The 20013-nt window shown below is 41.8% G+C and overlaps 1 protein-coding gene across 7 annotated transcripts in view; it reads right to left on the bottom strand.

The window, feature by feature from the left end:
- The window catches only part of AMBRA1 (autophagy and beclin 1 regulator 1), a 178674-nt gene that overhangs the window by 30751 nt on the left and 127910 nt on the right, over positions 1–20013 (bottom strand). For all 7 annotated transcript variants that reach the window (XM_046015994.1, XM_046015996.1, XM_046015997.1 and 4 more), the window contains one exon: positions 11284–11394. In XM_046015994.1, coding sequence (XP_045871950.1) covers positions 11284–11394 — 111 coding nt within the window. The remainder of the gene's footprint in view (positions 1–11283; positions 11395–20013) is intronic.

Raw genomic sequence — 20013 nt, 5'->3', positions numbered from 1 at the left:
AGCCACTCAACAGCTGCTATTGTCCAAAAGATCAAAACTTAAGATGAATGAAAACTCAAAACCACTGATTCCAAGAGAAACGTGATTCAGGTAAAGCTTCCTTGGAGTGAGGGGCGCCTGGGTGGCTCAGTGGGTTAAGCCGCTGCCTTCGGCTCAGGTCATGATCTCAGGGTCCTAGGATCGAGTCCCACATCGGGCTCTCTGCTCGGCAGGGAGCCTGCTTCCCTCTCTCTCTCTCTCTCTGCCTGCCTCTCTGCCTACTTGTGATCTCTCTCTCTCTCGCTGTCAAATAAATAAATAAATACATCTAAAAAAAAAAAAAAGCTTCCTTGGAGTGAGAGTCCTGCCACACAGCTGCTATGCAACTTTGGAGAAGAAGTCATTTCATGAGTTTGTGTCTGATTTTCTCATTTCAGAGAAATGGAACAGTTAGAGACTTCAGTCTTCTGGACAGCTCCTTGCTAATACGAATCCCATAAAGCCACAAGAGAGGCCGGAGAGAAACACAGCCCAGCAGTGGCTGGATGGCTGGAACTCTTCATTTCTCACTATGCTCTAGGCCTTACCCATACCATATGCAAGCATCCAGGGGCAGCCCCAGTCTGTACTTGGCAGCTACCAAGAATTAAGCCCAGAATCCTGGGGCGCCTGGGTGCTCAGTTGTTAAGGGTCTGCCTGCGGCTCAGGTCATGACCCCAGGGTCCTGGGATCGAGCCCCGCATCGGGCTCCCTGCTTGGCGGGAAGCCTGCTTCTGCCTCTCCCACTCTCCCTGCTTGTGTTCCCTCTCTGTCAAATAAATAAAAATCTTAAAAAAAAGAATTAAGCCCAGGATCCGCCAGGCAGCAGGCTCTTGGCTCAACGGAGCAGGATCGGGGTGGGGGAGAGGGTGGTGGAAGAATGTGTTGGTGGGGATGGGCGATCCTGCTCCACAGGACAGAACTAATGAGATGTTGGCTGGCACTGGCTGTGTGCCTGCATGCTTTGTTTTGGTTTTCATACGAATCTCCTTAGTCCACTGTGTAATTCCCTGCCAGGAGGAAGTGGCTTACCCTTGATATGAGCCTGGGAACAGAGTGCCCAAACCATTGGCACAAGCAGAACAGCATAACACATCCAAAGGGACCAAGCTTCTCTGGGCTTTGCATCACTTAGATCTACTTCAAATGCACATGGAAAGAAACTTTTTGGTCCTTCTCTTATTTGAAACACATTATGGTAAAAAAAAAAAAAAACAAACCAACAACAACAACAACAACAACAAAAACCAAAGGAGCGGGGAGGGAGGGAGGAAGGAAGTAAAGAAAAGAAAGAAGCCAAGCTCAGCTGCTCTTACCAGATTCCAGGTGATCTATTCCAGGAAGCCCAAAGGCTTGCCCTGGAAGATCAAGTGCAAGTTTCCCCAGGAAATTACTTGAAGGAAAACAAAACAAAGAATTGCTTTTCAGAGGCCTTGAGGCTTAGGCGCTCAGGGACTCAGATTTCTAACACTCTATATTCATCCTCCTTTCCCTGTGTGTTGCTAATGAAGCCACAGAGATGACAAAATAGATCAAAAAAGACATCAGAACACATTGATTAGGCTATTGTGCCAACTCTTGGGGGCTGACACCTACACCACCATTACACACAAAACCGAGACGGGACCACAAGGATGTCTCTGTTTGCTAACTAATAAAATAATGACATCCAAATATTCACTGCTATCACCATTAGGGCTCTGTACTGCTCAACTTCCAACCCACCATCTGCTCTACCCTGTGTGGCTAGATTTATCTAGTTAGCACTGAGACCGTCTGCTCCTTACTCAGGGTCCCAAGCCTGTGCCAAAAAGATGACAGTCTCTTCCTCCTTCCCTGGATTGACACACGATTCCAGTTGGGGATATATAAAAAAAGGGGTGGGGGAAGGAACGGGGGAAGCATCAAGAATGAGTCCATCTTAATTTTCTAACCTTGAGGCTGGCACAACCTTCAGAAAGATAAAAAGAAACTGACAATTAAGACTATAACCACCAAAGTTTAAGACAGTTTTGCACAATTACCATTTATTCCACATTTAATGTCTCAGAAAATGCATGGTGGGTATTTTATGAAAGTATGCTTTTCTGTCTCGCTGTTATATAGCTCTCACTCACGTGTGTTAACACGCAACTCTGTCAAACGTACGGAAGCCTATGGTAACCCTCAAAACTCACCACCAATATAAAAAAGGCATTTAACTGCTTACTGTCAGATTAATTCCTAAGTGGGGCCAGGGTGGGAAGGAGAGTACAAGTAAGGTTTTCCTTTTTCTGGAAAGCTTGGCTCTAAGCCCCTGAAAAACTGGGCATATAGACAAAAAGCATTTTGTCAGCCTCTAATCCAAGCCACTGTGTTTGTGTTTACATTATGATGATTCCAAATCAGTGGTCACCTCTCAAATTTCATCCCCTTTCCACCAACCCCACCCAGTTTCAAAAGCGCTCCCGGTCACTGCAGTGAGCAGACAGACAGACATGCAGATGACAAATGCAGAGAGAATGCTGAAAATTCAAGCAGAGCTTCTCTGGCAGCAGGTTTAATTGCAGAAACCGAGCAGCTAGTGATCTAGGGTTTCACTCCTGCCCTAATGAAGGGGATGTGGCAGGCACATAGTGATCTGGTAGCTTCCTTTCTGGAGTACTGGGTGGTGTGTTTACAATTTCATTTTTATGCTAAAGTTCCAATTAGAAGCTTACATTTGCCGCTTGTTGTCTATTAATTTCCCACGTGGAAATGGAAATGTAACAATGGTGAGTGGTCACTGCTCCAATCCACTATGCCACTTCTCCTCATAAGGCTGAATTTTGATGAGTTAATTTACACAGGACGAGATTTCTTAGACCTGTTACCTGTTACTAGGAAAGTAATGCACTGATGACAAGGACAACTCACTCTTTTTGGACTCAACAATAATGTAAGCAGGTAGAGAAAAAGGTGAAGTGATATAAAGCCCGAGACACTGGCAACCCACACACAACTAGAAATCTTTGTTCTGCCCCCTGCCTGGCCTTACAACACTGCTTCTCAAGTGTTAGCATGCATCAGAATCACCTGGAGGGCTTACTAAAACACAGAATGTTGGGTAGGAGGTTGGGCGAGCCTGGTGGTGGGTATTGTGGAGGGCACGTATTGCATGGAGCACTGGGTGTGGTGCATAAACAATGAATTCTGGAACACTGAAAAGAAATTTAAAAAAGAAATAAAAATTAAAAAACAAACCAGAATGTTGGGGTGAGGCCTGAGAACTTGCATTTCTAACGAGTTCCCAGGTGTCTCTCATGCTGCTGGTCTGGGACCACCACACTTGACAAGTGCTGCCTTATCAAACAGTCCTCGATCCCTGAGCTGTAGTTGTAGCAACCTGCCCTGCACTTAAAGGCAAAAACACATGTGGGGAAGGGTGATGGGGCAGCTCAGAATGGAAAAAAAGGTTAGGAAAGAAAGGATTTTTCAAATCAAAGCTGCTTAAGAGCTTCAGGGGGCAGCTCCAGAGGGAGAAAAAGTGATGTAGAAGACAGCAGGAAGCCATGTTCCAGACTCTGCAATGTAATCTCCTCCTAATTATAAATGATTTCCAAGTGAAAATGCCCTAGCAGGGAATGGGAGGGGTCAGAAATAGTGATGCCTGGAGGAGCAGATGGCTCTGCCTTCCTATCAGCTCCATGAATTATAAACAAACACCTCGCACAAAGACTGATCTGTAGCCTGCTGCCGGCGGCCGGATGAGGCCGGGCAGATGATCAGCAGCTACAGCACTTTTGCAAATGCATTTTAGATACTGATTTGGAAAACACAAAGGGATCTGAATCAGCAGGAACACTTCCTTTCGGCTACCTCTGAGGCCCTCAAGGTGCAGAATAAGACCTCCTACTCCACTGGAGTACTCACAGTACTCACAGTACTCACAGTACTCACAGTACTCCAGATGACCCAAGCAGCCCTTCCCAAAGGACCGATGACTACATCTGTGGTATGGTATCTGTCTTCTACCGCTCAGCTGCCGGATTTCTCCCCCCACAAGGCTGGTGCTGGCAGGGCACCCAAGTGACCAAAGCTCTTTACCAACAAGAGTTCACTCTTAAAAACCAGAGTGAACCCAATGAACTACTTTTTCATGAAGTGGTTTTGAGACTATCTACTCTATGAGGTCTTTTTCATAAACTTCCAAACTTTAAAGAGAGTAATTCATTAATGCTGCATCCCAACTAAGAGAAACATGTGGCAAAAATCTATAACCTAACTCCAGAGAAAAGTTAAATACCATTCAGGTAAGTCAGATGACCAGCAACATAATAGCTGTTGAACATATGAGTCAAATTCAAGACCAGTGGCTCTCAGGCACAACCTGTGCCAAAGCCAAAGGCTACCCTTCACTGAGAGATATGTGGTGTTCAGAAACAAATCCTACAGCAGAAGAGATTCCCTACTTACTTTTCTCACAGCTGCGCCTGTCAAGAGCGAAGCTGCCAACTGTAACTAGACTTTATTCAGACCAACCAGCAAACACAGTTAAGAGCTAATGACAGGAAACTCAGATGAAAGTGACTGGCATTCTAGAGGGAATACCATTGAAAGGAACATCGTCTATCATTAGACATATATGCCGTAAACTGGGCATTTATGGAATTGGAACACCATGCATGATCCAAACTAGTCCATCTGGTTGCACATGATGCTCTCTGATCAACTCCGGTTTTACAAGAGTCAGGATCAAAAGATGTAAGAAGAAACACAGAAGGAGGATTATAGGAAGCTGTAGCTGGAACAATTAAGGCCTATACAAAACATGTTAAGGACAACCAGAAAGTCCATCAAAGCTATGCTAGCAGCATATTCAATGCTTGTATTCTGAATATTTTGCTTTTCTGTCAAGGCAAATGGTCTGTGACTGGGTAGAAATGACATGCTTGAGAAGGACGGGAAGCCCATTACAAATAAGGTAACAGGGTGAGAACACCACCTCGTTCACATAAACATCACTCTCCAAAAAGGAAGACTACATACCTCACAGTAGTAAAGACAGGGGCTGGGGGGAATTTATAGTGCTATGGCCATACTCTCAAAGGATCAGGCAATTTTCTAGAAAGAGACATGATGAAAATAGCTAGCACTCACCGACCATTTACTTTATGTCAGGCCCTGTTCAGAATGCCTAGTATTATTAACTAACTTAATTCTCATAAACAACCCTCTGAGGTTTGCGCTATTACAATTCCCATTTTATAGAAAAGGAAAACAAAGTGGAAAGAGATTAAGTAACTAACCAAGGTCATACTGCTAGAAGGCAGTTGACCAGGGATGTGAACCCAGACAGTGTAACCTTAAGAGCTCATGTGTTGGGGCACCTGGGTGGCTCAGTGGGTTAAAGCCTCTGCCTTCAGCTCAGGTCATGATCCCAGGGTTCTGGGATCAAGCCCCACATGGGCTCTCTGCTCAGCGGGGAGCCTGCTTCCTCCTCTCCCTCTCTGCCTGCCTCTCTGCCTACTGTGATCTCTGTCAAATAAATAAAATCTTAAAAAAAAAAAAAGATCACGTGTTTAACCATCATAGGACAGTTGACAGAGTTATCAAAGAAGTACTTCCCTCCACGCATGTAAAAGTAAGCATGCATGCATCAGGCCCAGACCTTTAAAGTATAAAAAGTATCAGTAATTCCAATTCTATTTAAACTGTTCCAAAGAAAAAAAGAAAACCTTCCAAATTATATTTATAACACAAGCATAGTAACATTGATACCCAAATCCATAGACTTCATAAAAAAGAAAAGTCTGGATAGAGCCACCTCACTGACAAGTATCAGTGAAAAAAGTCTATTTAGTAAGCTACAGGGAAGGCAATTTACATTAAAGACTACTCCGCGAACCAGGTGGGGGTTATTCAAAAAATGTAAGGATGGGTTCAATATTACAGCATCTATTAACATAATGATTATACTATTAGATCAAAGGAGAGAGGGAAAAAAGTACGATCGTCTTCATAGATACTGAAAAGTCATGACTAAATTCAATATCCATTCTTGATAAAAACTCTTAATAAAATAGGAAGAGATGCCTTCCTTAAAATGATAAACTAGTTCAACCTAAAAGCCAGCAATATGTCTACTGGGGAAAAGCTAGGGGCATCTGGCTAGCTTAGTCAGAGAAGCATGTGACTCCTGATCTCAGGGTTATGAGTTCAAGCTCCACATTGGGTATAGAGATTACTTAAACAAATAAAACTTAAAAAAAAAAAAAAGTACTGGGAAAAAGAAGTTTCCTACTAAAATCCCGAGCAATATGAGGATGACTGCTATGATTTAACATTGTTTTGATGGTAGCCAAAGCAAACATACAAGAGAAACAAATACACAAATGTAAAATTTTGAATGGAGAAGGTAAAATTACCATTACTTATGGATAACAAACCTAGAACATGCAGGAGATTTACCTGAGTAACAACTACAATTAGTAAACAATTCAGTAAGATAGCAGTAGGGTTTTAAAAACAAGCTTGTAACAGTAAACTTAATAACTGTATAGGATTGAGAGGTGCCTGGGTGGCTCAGTAGGTTAAGCATCCACATCTTGATTTCAGTTCAGGTCATGATCTTGGGGTGGTGGGATCAAGCAACGAGTCAGGCTCCACGGTCAGCAGGGAATCTGCTTGGGATTCTCTCCCTCTCCTTCTGCCCTTCCTTCTACTTGCATGCATGCACACTCTCTCTCTCAAATAAATAAATAAATCTTTGAAAAAAAGAACTATAAAGGATCTGTATGAAGAAAAGTGTTTTGTTTTGTTTTTTTAAGATTTTATTTATTTAGTTGACAGACAGAGATCACAAGTAGGCAGAGGCAGGCAGACAGAGAGAGGGGGAAGCAGGCTCCCTGCTGAGCAAAGAGCCCGATATGGGGCTTGATCCCAGGACCCTGGGATCATAACCTGAGCCAAAGGCAGAGGCTTTAACCCACTGAGCCACCCAGGCACACCCCCCCCCCCCTTTTTTAAAAAGATTTTACTTATTTATTTGTCAGAGAAGTGAGCGAGAGCTCAAGCAGGGGGAGTGGCAGGCAGAGGGAGAAGCTGGCTCTCTGCTGAGCAGAAGCCCCTTGTAGGATTGGATCCCAGGACCCAGAGATCAAGACCTAAGCCACAGGCAGACACTTAACCAACTAAATGAGCCACCCAGGCATCCCTTAAGAAAACTTTAAAACATTCCTAAGAACACAAGAGAAACTTGTGGAAATGGAAAACCATACCATATTCTTAAATCTAACCATAAAGATATTGAATCTCCATAAGTTAACCTGTAAATTTAATGTGACTGCAATAATTATATTAATGGGATTTTTTTAGGGGGGGGGGGGGTGAAGGGAAAAAGTAGTTTTAAAGTCCATACAGGAAAATAAAACTGCTTGAGCAAACAGGAAAATATGGATTAAAAAAATAACAAGAAGAGAGAGTTTCCTATCAGATTCTAAAACACAATGCCTGAAAACTTAAACCCTTGTGGTACTCTCACATGAATAACTGAAGAGATCACTAGGACAGAATGGATAATCTAGAAATACATCTAAATATACACAGGAAAGTAAAAATAGGATCAAAGGGACATCCCATGGGGCGCCTGGGTGGCTCAGTGGGTTGAGGCCTCTGTCTTCGGCACAGGTCGTGGTCCCGGGGTCCTGGAATCAAGCCCCGTGTTGGGCTCTCTGCTGGGCAGGGAGCCTGCTTCCCCCCGCTCTCTGCCTGCCTCTCTCTGCCTCCTTGTGATCTCTGTGTGTCAAATAAATAAATAAATTAAAAAAAAAAAAGGGACATCCTACATCACTGGGAACAAGTGAATTACTCTGTAAACTGGTTGGCACAAATGAGTAGCCAGACAGGATAAAGGCTGGATCATACTCTGCTTGTTTGGGACGAGGTTAAACTTCTAGTGAATTGAAGACTTAAGGGCAAGAAAAAACCTAAAATATAAAAGTACTAACTGATCTTCCTAATGATGACACAAAATCTGGGAACCATAAATGGGAAGCTGGATAATTCTGTCTACTTAAAATAAGTTCGATGACAAAAATAACCTTCAGTAAAGTCAAAAGACAAATGACAACCAGGAAACTCCCATTGTAAGTTGATTTTCTGATTTAGGAGGAGTTCCTGTAGAACTGATAAGGAAAAGATGAGCAACACAATAAAAAATAGGTAAAGCACATGGACAGGTCAAGAAAGGGCAACATAATACACGAGCTAAGTGTGTGAAGAGGCACACAATCTGCTTTGTAATATGAGAAATACAAATTTTAAATACTTGCATACTATTTTTTAACCTATCAGATTTGCAAATATCCAAAACATATGGTAACACATTCTGCAAGCCAGAGTTTAGGGGGAATAGGCATCCTCGTAAACTGCAGGCAAGAGTATAAACTGGCATAACCCCTACCGATGGTGACTTAGCAGCCATCTACCCAAATCATAGACGTATGTGCTCTTCATAACCACAATTCCATTTCTAGGGCTTTATCCTATAGGGATTTATCCTGTAGATAATCTGGCCCAGGTATGCAATGACAAACTGCAACATGCTTTGTATGGGAAAGACTGAAAACTATTTTAAAAGTTCCTCAGAGCAAGACTGGTTGAAAAATGACTAATTAAAAAATGGAACCTAGGGGCGCCTGGGTGGCTCAGTGGATTAAGCCGCTGCCTTCGGCTCAGGTCATGATCTCAGGGTCCTGGGATCGAGCCCCGCATCGGGCTCTCTGCTCCACAGGGAGCCTGCTTCCTCCTCTCTCTCTGCCTGCCTCTCTGCCTACTTGTGATCTCTCTCTGTCAAATAAATAAATAAAATCTTTAAAAAAAAAAAAAAAAAATGGAACCTAGAGATTCTACTTGGACAATGGAATACTAAGCAGTCATTAAAAAAGAAAGTAAACTCTATATACTGGTATGTAAAGATCACCAAGATATATTATAAAGTACAGAAAGCAAAGTGCAGAAAGAGTATATAACATGAAAAAAGAAAAAACAGACATTTGCATTTGCCTATATATACACACATACAATATCCTTCAAAAGGTACACAAGAAATGCTAATTGTAGTTGCCTCTGGGGAGGAATGGGCTGTAGCTGGGAGACGAGTTGGTCAACTTTTCACTGTCTATTATTTTACAGTCTAAATTTTTTGAATGGTGAATATATTTCAGATTATAATTTTTTAAAAGTAAACAATACAAACAAAATAACTAGAAATAAATTGTGGTAAAGAAGATCTGGGCCATAAATTAAAAAAAAAAAAAGAAGATCTGGGCCAGAAATCTGGAGATGAACAAGCAAACTTGGTATTCAATAAAGGAAAAAGTAGACTGCAGTTGAGTCCCAGCAGAGTTAAAGAAAAGATATTGAACATGTGGCTTATAAGCACTTAGAAAGAAAGAAATGATTGCTACTGTGGTTTCACTAAGATCAGGACATGAAAAATTAACCTCATTTTCATGGTCTGATAAGGATACCAAGACTGGCATATCGGGAAATGCCACAGACAGAGACTATCTGGATTAATTTAAGGCATCTGACAAATTCTTACAGTACCTTGCAGACAAGATTAAAAAAAAAACAAAAAAAATGGGCTACAGTTCTGAACACCATGCCCAGGGTGCTAATTCAGGAACCAAAGTCAACAAAGAGGAAGTCCACACCTGTATCACACAAGGCCCAGTACAACGTCCTCGCTGACTGACCATTTTTGCTAGTAATCCAAAGGAAGACAGAGAAAGTGTATCTGTCAAATTAGTATGTGATGTAAAGACTGAGAGAAAAGGACTGAATCCAAAGTTCAAAAAAACATTGAGAGGGAGGAGCTAGGAAATGCAACTGATACTATGAAGATAAAATTTAATAGAAGCAAATATAAACCTGTTTTGGTTTCTTAAATGATTCAAACTGCACAGATAAACAGAATGGTAGAGCCTCAATTTCTTAATAATTATCCAAGAATCTGAAGTGACTGCACACTGAAAAGTGGCTTCAGGAAAAGCTGCTGAGATCTCAGGCTTGAATTAACACTGTCCAAACCGCTATTGTGCTATGTATGCACTGGACAACTCCCAGCTGGGGTTTTCTACTCTTTTCTGGCCCCCCAAAGTCAAAAGGGAAAGTGAACAGAACCATCAAGGACTTAGAAACCAGTCCAAGGTTTCTTGTATTTCAGTAAAAGGAATCTCAGGAAAGAAGTCTGGCCTGAGAAGAAAGATTCAAAGAGACATGGCAATTTATCTTTGAACAGCTGGAGGACCACCAGAAGAGGTGTCATTAGACGCATTCTGTGGAGATTCAGAGGTAAAACCAGGACCAATGGGAAGAAATAACAGCCTGGGAACAAGAACAGGAGCTTATCAGTGATGGATCCGGTCATCTTATCAGATAGTGTGACCTATCATTTTATTCAAGCAGAGACGGAGCTGCCACTTCTTAGGAATGTGCGAGTCCGTCAGTAGATAGTAAAATAAGTTGTCTAAAATGCTGTGATGGGTGGCACCTGAGTGACACAAGTGGTGAAGTGTCCCACTCTTGGTTTCGGTTCAGGTCACGATCTCAGGGTCCTGGGACTGAGCCCTGCATCAGGCTCCACGCTTAGCAAGGAGTCTGTTTGAGAATCTCTCTCCCTCTGCCCCTCTCGCTTGTGCTGTCTCTCTCTCTTTCTCTAAGATAAATAAACAAAATCTTTAAAACCTAAAACAAAACAAGATGAAATGAAATGAAATGCTGTAATGAGCAAAACTGGGATATGGGATTGCAGACGTCCTTAGAAGCTGGGAAATGGACGATCAGACAGACATTTGTAAATCACACACCAACCATGTCATTCACTTTGCTCCATTCAGCTCTGGATTAATAAATGAGTTTACATCACCAGAGTCTTTCCTCAAGGGACACAAGGGCTTGCTCTCAGTTCCTATACTCTTCTCTTTCTCTGCTTCTCAGTTCCACTTAAACACTGAGGTTTAGGATGATGAGCTACTGTTGGTGAACTCCCCAGAAAAGAGACACCTTTGTCTTTGTGTCCATCTTGGTATTGCTCCTAGCACCAAAGCTACCACGGGTCGCTGCTCAGGGTGGGTGCTCAAAACATGTCTGCTGAATTACTGATGGAGAGCTGCAGGAATGGAACTGGGGAATCAGCTGCCCAGCAAAATGACAGAAACTCCAGAGCTCCATGGGTTTCTGAGTTTGGGCTCACCAGTAAGAAATACCCCTTCCACCAGTACCAGCTCTACCTTGGCTTACCATTACTGATTTCAGGAAGGTCGAACTTAGTGAAGTCCCACCACTGGAGCCGGTAGGTAGTATTGGCAATGTTACTGGCCACAGCAGACTGTCCATCACCAATCACTGCCCCTGGTAGGGGAGAAGAAGAAGAGAGCAGAGTTTAGTCTTCATCCATGTTTCCCCTGCAAACATAAAACAGTATGTACTGGGATCAGCAGGAGAGGGGGAAGAGGAAGAACCATCTGCCAAGTCCCCATCTCAAAGAGAAACCAGACATATCTCAAGAACAATTCTACCGGAAACATAATTTCATTCATCAGCCCCTCCCATGATTATTTAACATTTCCTTAGTGCCAAAAATGTGGCAGGTACCATATTATGTCCTGTCTGATAAACTCTCAATCTAGAGACAGAGGAGGTTTCATAAAAATGCACAGTATTGCGGGGGGTGAAAAATGGGAGCACAACATTAACACAGGAAGCCACACAGAGAAGGATTTCATTCCCGGATGTCTTTGTAATAGGCAGTGGTCTTTGGGAGAAAGCATCTCCTCCTTTGTACATGATCTTCCTAATAAAACATCTCAAAAGGAGGCTTCCTCCAGGGAAGAGGCAGCCAGTATATAGCTGATTGAATCGTTAGAGATGGTGAAGAACAAACGAATTCATATTTGTTAATTTTTTCTGGACCCCTGGTATGTAACACAGCAGAAATTTATGAGTCTGGCTTTCAGTATCTGAATATTTTTATTAAGGCAGTATTTTACAAACCCCTCCCCTCCCCGCCCCATGAGAACTTCCTTGAATCTGGATTCACTTGAAACATCTCACAGTTTAACTTTTCCTGAGATATACACTTCTGTATGACATTTTTTTCCTTGGTAACCAATTAAATAAAAAATGGATTTTTTTAACAGGGTGACACTTTAATTTGCAGTTGTATTTCATTTACATGAACATGTCATTTCCTCCTCCTCCTTCCGAGGTGCATTTCATACACAACCACCCTTTTGATCAGACAGAGCCAAACCCTCTTGGGAGAATAGAACACTGTTGCATGCTAGACAACCTAAATGGTATTCTCTGCTGCAAATCACCTCCTACTTTAAGAAACTGAACTTGTTAGAACTTAGTAGCCTCGGAACAATGGACAATTTTATACCTAGATTCTTCAGTATCACTACCTTCCTCCTTGGCATATCACTGCAAAAGGGTCCTGTCATCTGTCCCCCCGTCCCCCTTTTGGTGAGCTGCCTTTATTGCTCTGCCATTCCTGATCTTTCCCTATTCTCTCCTCAAATGGTCAAGAGGTTGTTCGGGGAGAAAATGTTCTCCATATAAGCCAGAAAAGTACTCTTCTCTCTTTTCTCTAGTTGTAGCAAGCTACTACATGAGAAGACTCTCTTCACCATCAGTTTATTATTGTAGTGTCCTCGTCCCAGTTTCCATTCGTAAAGAAAGATAAAACCAGTTTATTTCCAAGATGATAATACTGCTACATTATATATCCTCAATATGGGTAATATTGCCCCCATGGGGGCAAAAACTGTTCATGGAGAAATCTTAATGCAATCACTAGCTCGCCTCAAATATACTGTAGTACATGACAGATACACAGCCTACCTGTAATATCAAAATTTCATGGGGGGGGGTGATTAGGCAAACACTCTATTAAATCTCCTTAGGAGGGTAATACTTTAAGTGAAGGTTGAGGAATACTGTTTTAGATAAGCCAATACCCGGGGCGCCTGGGTGGCTCAGTGGGTTAAAGCCTCTGCCTTCGGCTTAGGTCATGATCCCAGGGTCCTGGGTTTGAGCCCCATGTCCGGCTCTCTGCTCCGCAGGGAGCCTGCTTCCTCCTCTCTCTCTGCCTGCCTCTCTGCCTAGTTGTGATTTCTGTCAAATAAATAAAATATTAAAAAAAAAAAAGTAGATAAGCCAATACCCCCACCACAATTTATTCTTTAAAATCTTACAGATTCAAAGACATAGACCCAAATGGTCATGATCTCCCTGAAGGCGTGAGAATGACAGCATTTGGGAAGGCCTGAGAATGACAGCCCAGTGACCTCGAACTCCTACTGAGGACCTGTGCATATCACTCAAATGAGGTAAATAAATATATGTCTTTTTAAAAATTTTTTATTTATTTATTTGACAGATAGAGATCACAAGTAGGCAGAGAGAAGAGAGAGAGGAGGAGAAAGCAGGCTCCCTGCTGAGCAGAGATCCCGATACGGGGCTCGATCCCAGGACCCTGGGATCATGACCTGAGCCGAAGGCAGAGGCTTTAACCCACTGAGCCACCCAGGCGCCCCAAATAAATAAATGTCCTTAATAAGTCTAATCTTTATAGAATATTCTATAATAATTGCACCTGACTTGGGAACTTTGCTGAACTTCTTCTGGGTCATGAGGAGGGTAAGCTACATTTAGGACTTTCTTAACAGGAGACTTATTGATTTTTTTGGAGGGGGGACTTTTGATTTTTTTAGGCCCCCTTGATAATGAAAATCATTTTTTAGTTTTAAGGTCTACCACTTCCCTGGAAGAATTACTCAGTTTCACTCTGGTCCAGGCTCACTATCATTGAGCTTATGAATTGTCCCCCGGCTTGTTTATCTAGAGTGTTGACATCTCCCTCTGACCACCAATCTTTCTCACACCACTACAGTTCCTTATCACATCCTCCAACTTTTAACAGAAAATCATAAAACACAAAGTAATAGAAGATAAGTTGATTTCTCATTAGACGATGAATGAAACGTTAGCTGCTAAAAGAGTAGGAAATAAACTGAAGAAACAAACTCTGTATTCTAGGATCTTAAAATCTGGAGGGGAGGGTGGGAGTTACCATCAGGAAAACAGTTAAGGAAAATAACAGCTGCTTTAAGAGTGCTGTGGATCTGCAACCGGGAACATGATTACGACTCCAAGCCCAGCTCCAGAAGCTCCTATACCATCCAAGCCTCCAGAAATGTCTTCTGGAGAACAGCTGTGCAATGTCATAAACATGGATGGGTAGCACTGTGTGAAAGGGACTGGGGAGGTGTTCTCCGCCAACGGTGCCAGAGCGCTGAGGAGAAATGGTGCCTGGCACCAGGGAGTCAATTTTCAGTGTCGTGTAAACACAGATTAGGAAGCAAAAAATGCCAGCAACAGATTAGCGTATTGTCACCAGGTTCTCTTCTGCAAGGGCTGCAAGCCAGGTGAGCCTGTCTCTCGGAAACATCAGGAAGAAAAAGTACCACCCTATTAAAAAGCCCCAACCATTTAGTAGGCCTCTGGACACTAAGCTGAAGGTATAGGAAATGTGCCAGAATGAGTTAATGGACTAAGCTACTAAGTATTTACATAGGAGGCACTTAGCCTCGAAGCCAAATCCCAAGGGACTGCTGAGAGACTTCTGAGACCTCAAGGTTTTCTCAGTAATAATGGGATGGAACAAGCTAGACTCAGGGTTTTTCAACCTCCACTACTGATATTTGGGGCCAGATAATTCTTTGTTTAGGGTGTGGGGCTGGTCTTCGGCTTTTGGAGGACGTTTAGCAAAATTCCTGGCCTCTGCCCACTAGATGCCAACGGCACCCTACCCCCTTACCCAATTATGACAACCAAAATTATCTCCAAACATTGCCAAATGTTCCCCGGGAACCAAAATCATCCCTAGTTAGAAAATTCCAAGCTAAATAAATATAGCCTACATTGTAACTCTAAGATAGGTGCTCTTAGGAAGTACCACTACTAGAATGCTAACAGCCACTGCTAACAGCATGCAAACTCTAAGTGATACTGATTTTGGAAAGAAACTAATCAAAGGCATACCATTATACAAGTATTCTCTTAGCAAATTTAGTTTCCCATTTCTGTCATGGATTAGAGGCTAGCTTGAACTGGGGTATTATGGCTTGTAGTTTGTTTTTGGTATGGTGTCTGAGAATACAGTCCTCAGGATCAGATGGACCTGATTTTGGTACTTCCTCCTAGTACCTACTATAGTGTGACTGTGTTAATATCTTTGAACCTCAGTTTTCTCATCTGTAAAAAGGGTATAATAATAACAACTACAGGGGCATCTGGGTGGCTCAGACACTTGAGCATCCAACTCTTTATTTCAGATCAGATCATGATCTCAGGGTGGTGAAACTGACCCAAATGTTGGGCTCTGGTTTGGTTTTTTTTTTCCCTTTTTTTCTTTTCAAGATTTTTATTTATTTATTTGATAGAGAGAAATCACAAGTAGGCAGAGAGGCAGGCAGAGAGAGAGGGGGGGAAGCAGGCTCCCTGCTGAGCAGAGAGCCCGATGTGGGGCTCGATCCCAGGACCCTGCTGAACAGAGAGCACGATGTGGGGCTCAATCCCAGGACCCTGGGATCATGACCTGAGCCGAGGGCAGAGGCTTAACCCACTGAACCACCCAGGCGCCCCAAATGTTGGGCTCTGTACTCAGTATGGAATCTGCTTCAGAGTCTCTCTCTCCCTCTGCCTCTCCCTCTGCTTGCTCTCTCTCTCTCTCAAATAAAACCTTTAAAAAAACAGTAATACCTACAATTTATAGGGTCATTTGGAGAACTTACCAAAACAGTAAATGTAAAGTGATGGCAAATAATAAGTGTCTAATAAATGACTACTGTTAAAATTATTTTATTATTTATTTCAAAGATTTTTTTTTTTTTAATTTAACAGAGAGAGAGATCACAAGTAGGCAGAGAGGCAGACAGAGAGGGGGAAGTAGGCTCCCCGCCGAGCAGAGAGCCCGATGTGGGGCTCGATCCCAGGATCCCGAGATCATGACCTGAGCCAAAAGCAGAGGCTCAACCCACTGAGCCACCCAGGTGCCCCTAATCATTTATTTCAATCTCTGTATGCTTTTCTTCTGCAGGTATAGCTCTGTAATCAACAAGTCATAGAGAAAGTTCCTTTTATAAGAGAGTGGTGCAAATTATGTGCCAGGGGAGCGCCTGGGTGGCTCAGTGGGTTAAGGCCTCTGCCTTCAGCTCAGGTCATGATCTCAGGGTCCTGGGATCGAGCCCCGCATCGGGCTCTCTGCTCAGCGGGGAGCCTGCTTCCCTTCCTCTCTCTCCGCCTGCCTCTCTGCCTACTTGTGAGCTCTGTCAAATGAATAAATAAAAATCTTTATAAAAAAAAATTATGTGCCAGGGCCAAGAGACAGATGCATTTTAGAATTAAGGTCAAACGTCAAGGCCCTGGACTCTTTAGTAACTTTCTCCTTGAAAAACAGCCTAGGGCAAGACCCATCACATTCTGGGCCACAAAAACCACTATAACACATTTAAAAGAATAAAAATCATACAAAGTATGCTGTCAGACAACATGGAATTAACCTAGAAATTAGTAGCAAGAAAAAATAACTGGAAAATCCCCAAATACTTGGAGAACACACTTTAAGTAACACATGGCTCAAAGAAGACATCTCAAGAAAAAATTTAAAATATTTTGAACCAAATGAAGATGGAAAATACAACTTACTAAAATTTGTTGGCTGCAATAAAAGCAGTGTTTAGAAGGAAATGTACTGCACTGAATGCATCTATTAGAAAAGAAGAAAGATCTAAAATCAATAATCTAAGCTTCCACCTCAGGAAATAAGAAAAAGAAGAGCAAATCAAATTCAATGTAAGAAGTAAAAATAAAAAATTAGAGAAGAAATCAATGAAACTGAAAACAGGAAAGCAATAGAAAAAAATTAATAAAACCAAAGCCAGTTCTTTAGAAGGATCAATATAATTGATAAACCTCTAGCCAAGCTAACTGAAGAAAAAAGAGAAAAGACACAAGTTATCAATATAAGAAACAAAAGAGGGGCCATCACTACTGATGTGTGGACACTAAAGGATAATAAAAGACTACTAGGAACAATCTGATAACCTAGAAGAAATGGACCAATTCCTTGAAAGACACAGTCTCCCAAATTTACACAAGAAGTAACAGATAACCTGAATAAGCCTATATCTATTAAGCTGAATTAACCATTAACAACCTCCCAGAACAGGGGGTGCCTAGGTAGCTCAGTTGGTGAAGCATCTGACTCTTGATTTCCGCCCAGGTCATGATCTCAGGGTCCTGAGATGGAGTCCTGCATCAGGCTCTGTCCTCAGTAGGCAGACTGCTTGAGATTCTCTCTTTTCCTCTCCCTCTCTCCCTCTGACTCCTCCCCCACAAAAATAAATACTTAAAAACAAAAACAAAAGCAAACTTCCCCAAACATAAAGCACCAGGCCCAAGTGGGTTTGCTGGTAAATTCTATCAAACATCTAAGGAAGAAATTACATCAAATGTCTACAATTTCTTACAGAAAACACAAGTGGGACTACTTTCTAACTTACTTTATAAGGCCAGTATTGTCCCAATAGCAAGACCAAGACCAAGACAGTGAAGAAAGGAAAATTAACTAATTATCTCAGAAGCAAAAATCCTCAACAAAATATTAGCAAGCCTAACCCAGTAATATCTTTTAAAAATTATATCCTATGACCAAGTGGGATTTAGCCCAGGTATGCAGGGCTGGTTCAACATTTGAAAATCAATAAATATAATCCGGTACCTCAGTGTGACAAAGAGGAAAAATCATGTAATCATACCAATAGATGCAAAAAAAAAAAGCATGTGACAAAATCCAATATCTAGTGATGATAAACACTATCAGGAAACTCGGAAGAGAGAACTATGTCAACTGGACAGAAAATATCTACAAAAACCCTACATAATGTCATACTTAATGATTAGAAACTATATGTTTTTCCTCTAAGACTGATAACAAGCAAGAATGTTTCCTCTCACTACTCCTTACTTACTGTAAATCCTACCTAATGCAATAAAAAAAGAAAAGTAAGAGGAAGAAACAAAACTTGGAGAGGAAGAAATAAAACCGTCTTTGTTCGCAGATGACATGACTGTCTATGTAGAAAATCCCAAAGAACAGTAAAAGTTATTCCTGGAACTATTAAGCAATTATATCAAGACTGCAGGATACAAGAAGTTAATAGCTTTCCTATATACCAGCAATGAACAAATGAATAACTGGAACTGGAATTAACAGTTAAAAATAAAATGCCATTTACATTAGACCAAAAAGAGAAAGAGAGAAATATTTAGGTATAAATCTAATAAAATACATATATGAGCTATACAATGAAAACTGTAAAACTCCAATGAAAGCAATCACAAAAGATCTCCAATATTTTCTGTTAAGATGTCCATTCTTCCCAACTGGAGCTTTAGATTAAATGCAATCCCAATCAAAATCCCTAAACATTACTTTATGAATACTGACAAATTCTAAAATTTATCTAGAAACGGAAAAGATCCAGAAGAGCCAACACAGTATGCAAGGAGAGAACAAAGTTGGAGGACTGCCACTATCCGACTTCAAGACTGACTACAAAGCTACAGTAATGAAGATGGTGTGGCACTGGCAAAAGAATAGACAAACAGATCAATGGAGTGAACAAAAAGCCCAGAAACAAACTCAAACAAATACAGTCAACTGATCTTTGACAAAGGCACAACAGCAATTCAATAGAGAAAGACAGTCTTTTCAACAAATGGTGCTGAAACAACTGCACGTCCACATGCAAAAATATGAATCTAGATACAAACTTTGTGCTTTTCACAACAATGAGCTCAAATTGGATTACAGACCTGGATGTAAAACACAAAACTGTAACATTCTTAGGAGATAATATAAGAGAAAATCTAGGTGATCTTGGGTTTGGTAAAGACTTTTCTTGGGCACCTGGATGGCTCAGTCGTTTAAGCGGCTGCCTTTGGCTCAGGTCACTGATCCCAGAATCCTGGGATCAAGCCCCTTGTCCGGCTCCCTGCTCAGCGGAGAGCCTGCTTCTCCCTCTATGTCTCTGTCAAATAAATCAATAAAATCTTAAAAAAAAACAGAAAAAAAGACTTTTCTACCAAAGCACAATCTATGAAAGAAAAAATGGACAAAGTTAACTTCATTAAAATTAAAAGCTTCCGCTCGGTGAAAGACACTATGAAAAGAGAATGAAAAGCCAAGCCACAGACAAGTAGAAAAACCTTTACAAAACATTTATCTAGGGGCACTTGCGTGGCTCAGTCATTAAACATCTGCTTTCAGCTCAGATCACGATCTCAGGGTCCTGGGATTGAGCCCCACATCAGGCTCCCTGCTCAGCAGGAAGCCTGTTTCTCCCTCTCCCATTCCTCCTGCTGTATTCCCTCTCTCTCTGTCAAATAAATAAATAAAATCTTTTTAAAAAATATATCTAGGGGCGTCTGGGTGGCTCAGTAGGTTAAAGCCTCTGCCTTTGGCTCAGGTCATGATCTCAGGGTCCTGGGATTGAGCCCCGCATCGGGCTCTCTGCTCAGCAGGGAGCCTGCTTCTTCCCTCTCTCTCTGCCTGCCTCTCTGCCTACTTGTGATATCTCTCTCTATCAAATAAATTAAATATTTAAAAAATATATATCTAGGGCGCCTGGGTGGCTCAGTGGATTAAGCCACTGCCTTCGGCTCAGGTCATGATCCCAGGGTCCTGGGATCGAGCCCCGCATCGGGCTCTCTGCTCCGCAGGGAGCCTGCTTCCTCCTCTCTCTCTGTCTTCCTCTCTGCCTACTTGTAATCTCTCTCTTTGTCAAATAAATAAATAAAATCTTTAAAATATATATATATATATCTAATAAAGGACTGGTATCTAAAATATACAAAGAACACTTAAAACTCAACAATAACAAAACGTGACTTGAACACTGG

This window comes from Meles meles, chromosome 8 (assembly GCF_922984935.1).
Source record: "Meles meles chromosome 8, mMelMel3.1 paternal haplotype, whole genome shotgun sequence".
Classification (NCBI taxonomy): Eukaryota; Metazoa; Chordata; class Mammalia; order Carnivora; family Mustelidae; genus Meles; species Meles meles.
This window is presented reverse-complemented; position numbering and strand designations above follow the sequence as displayed.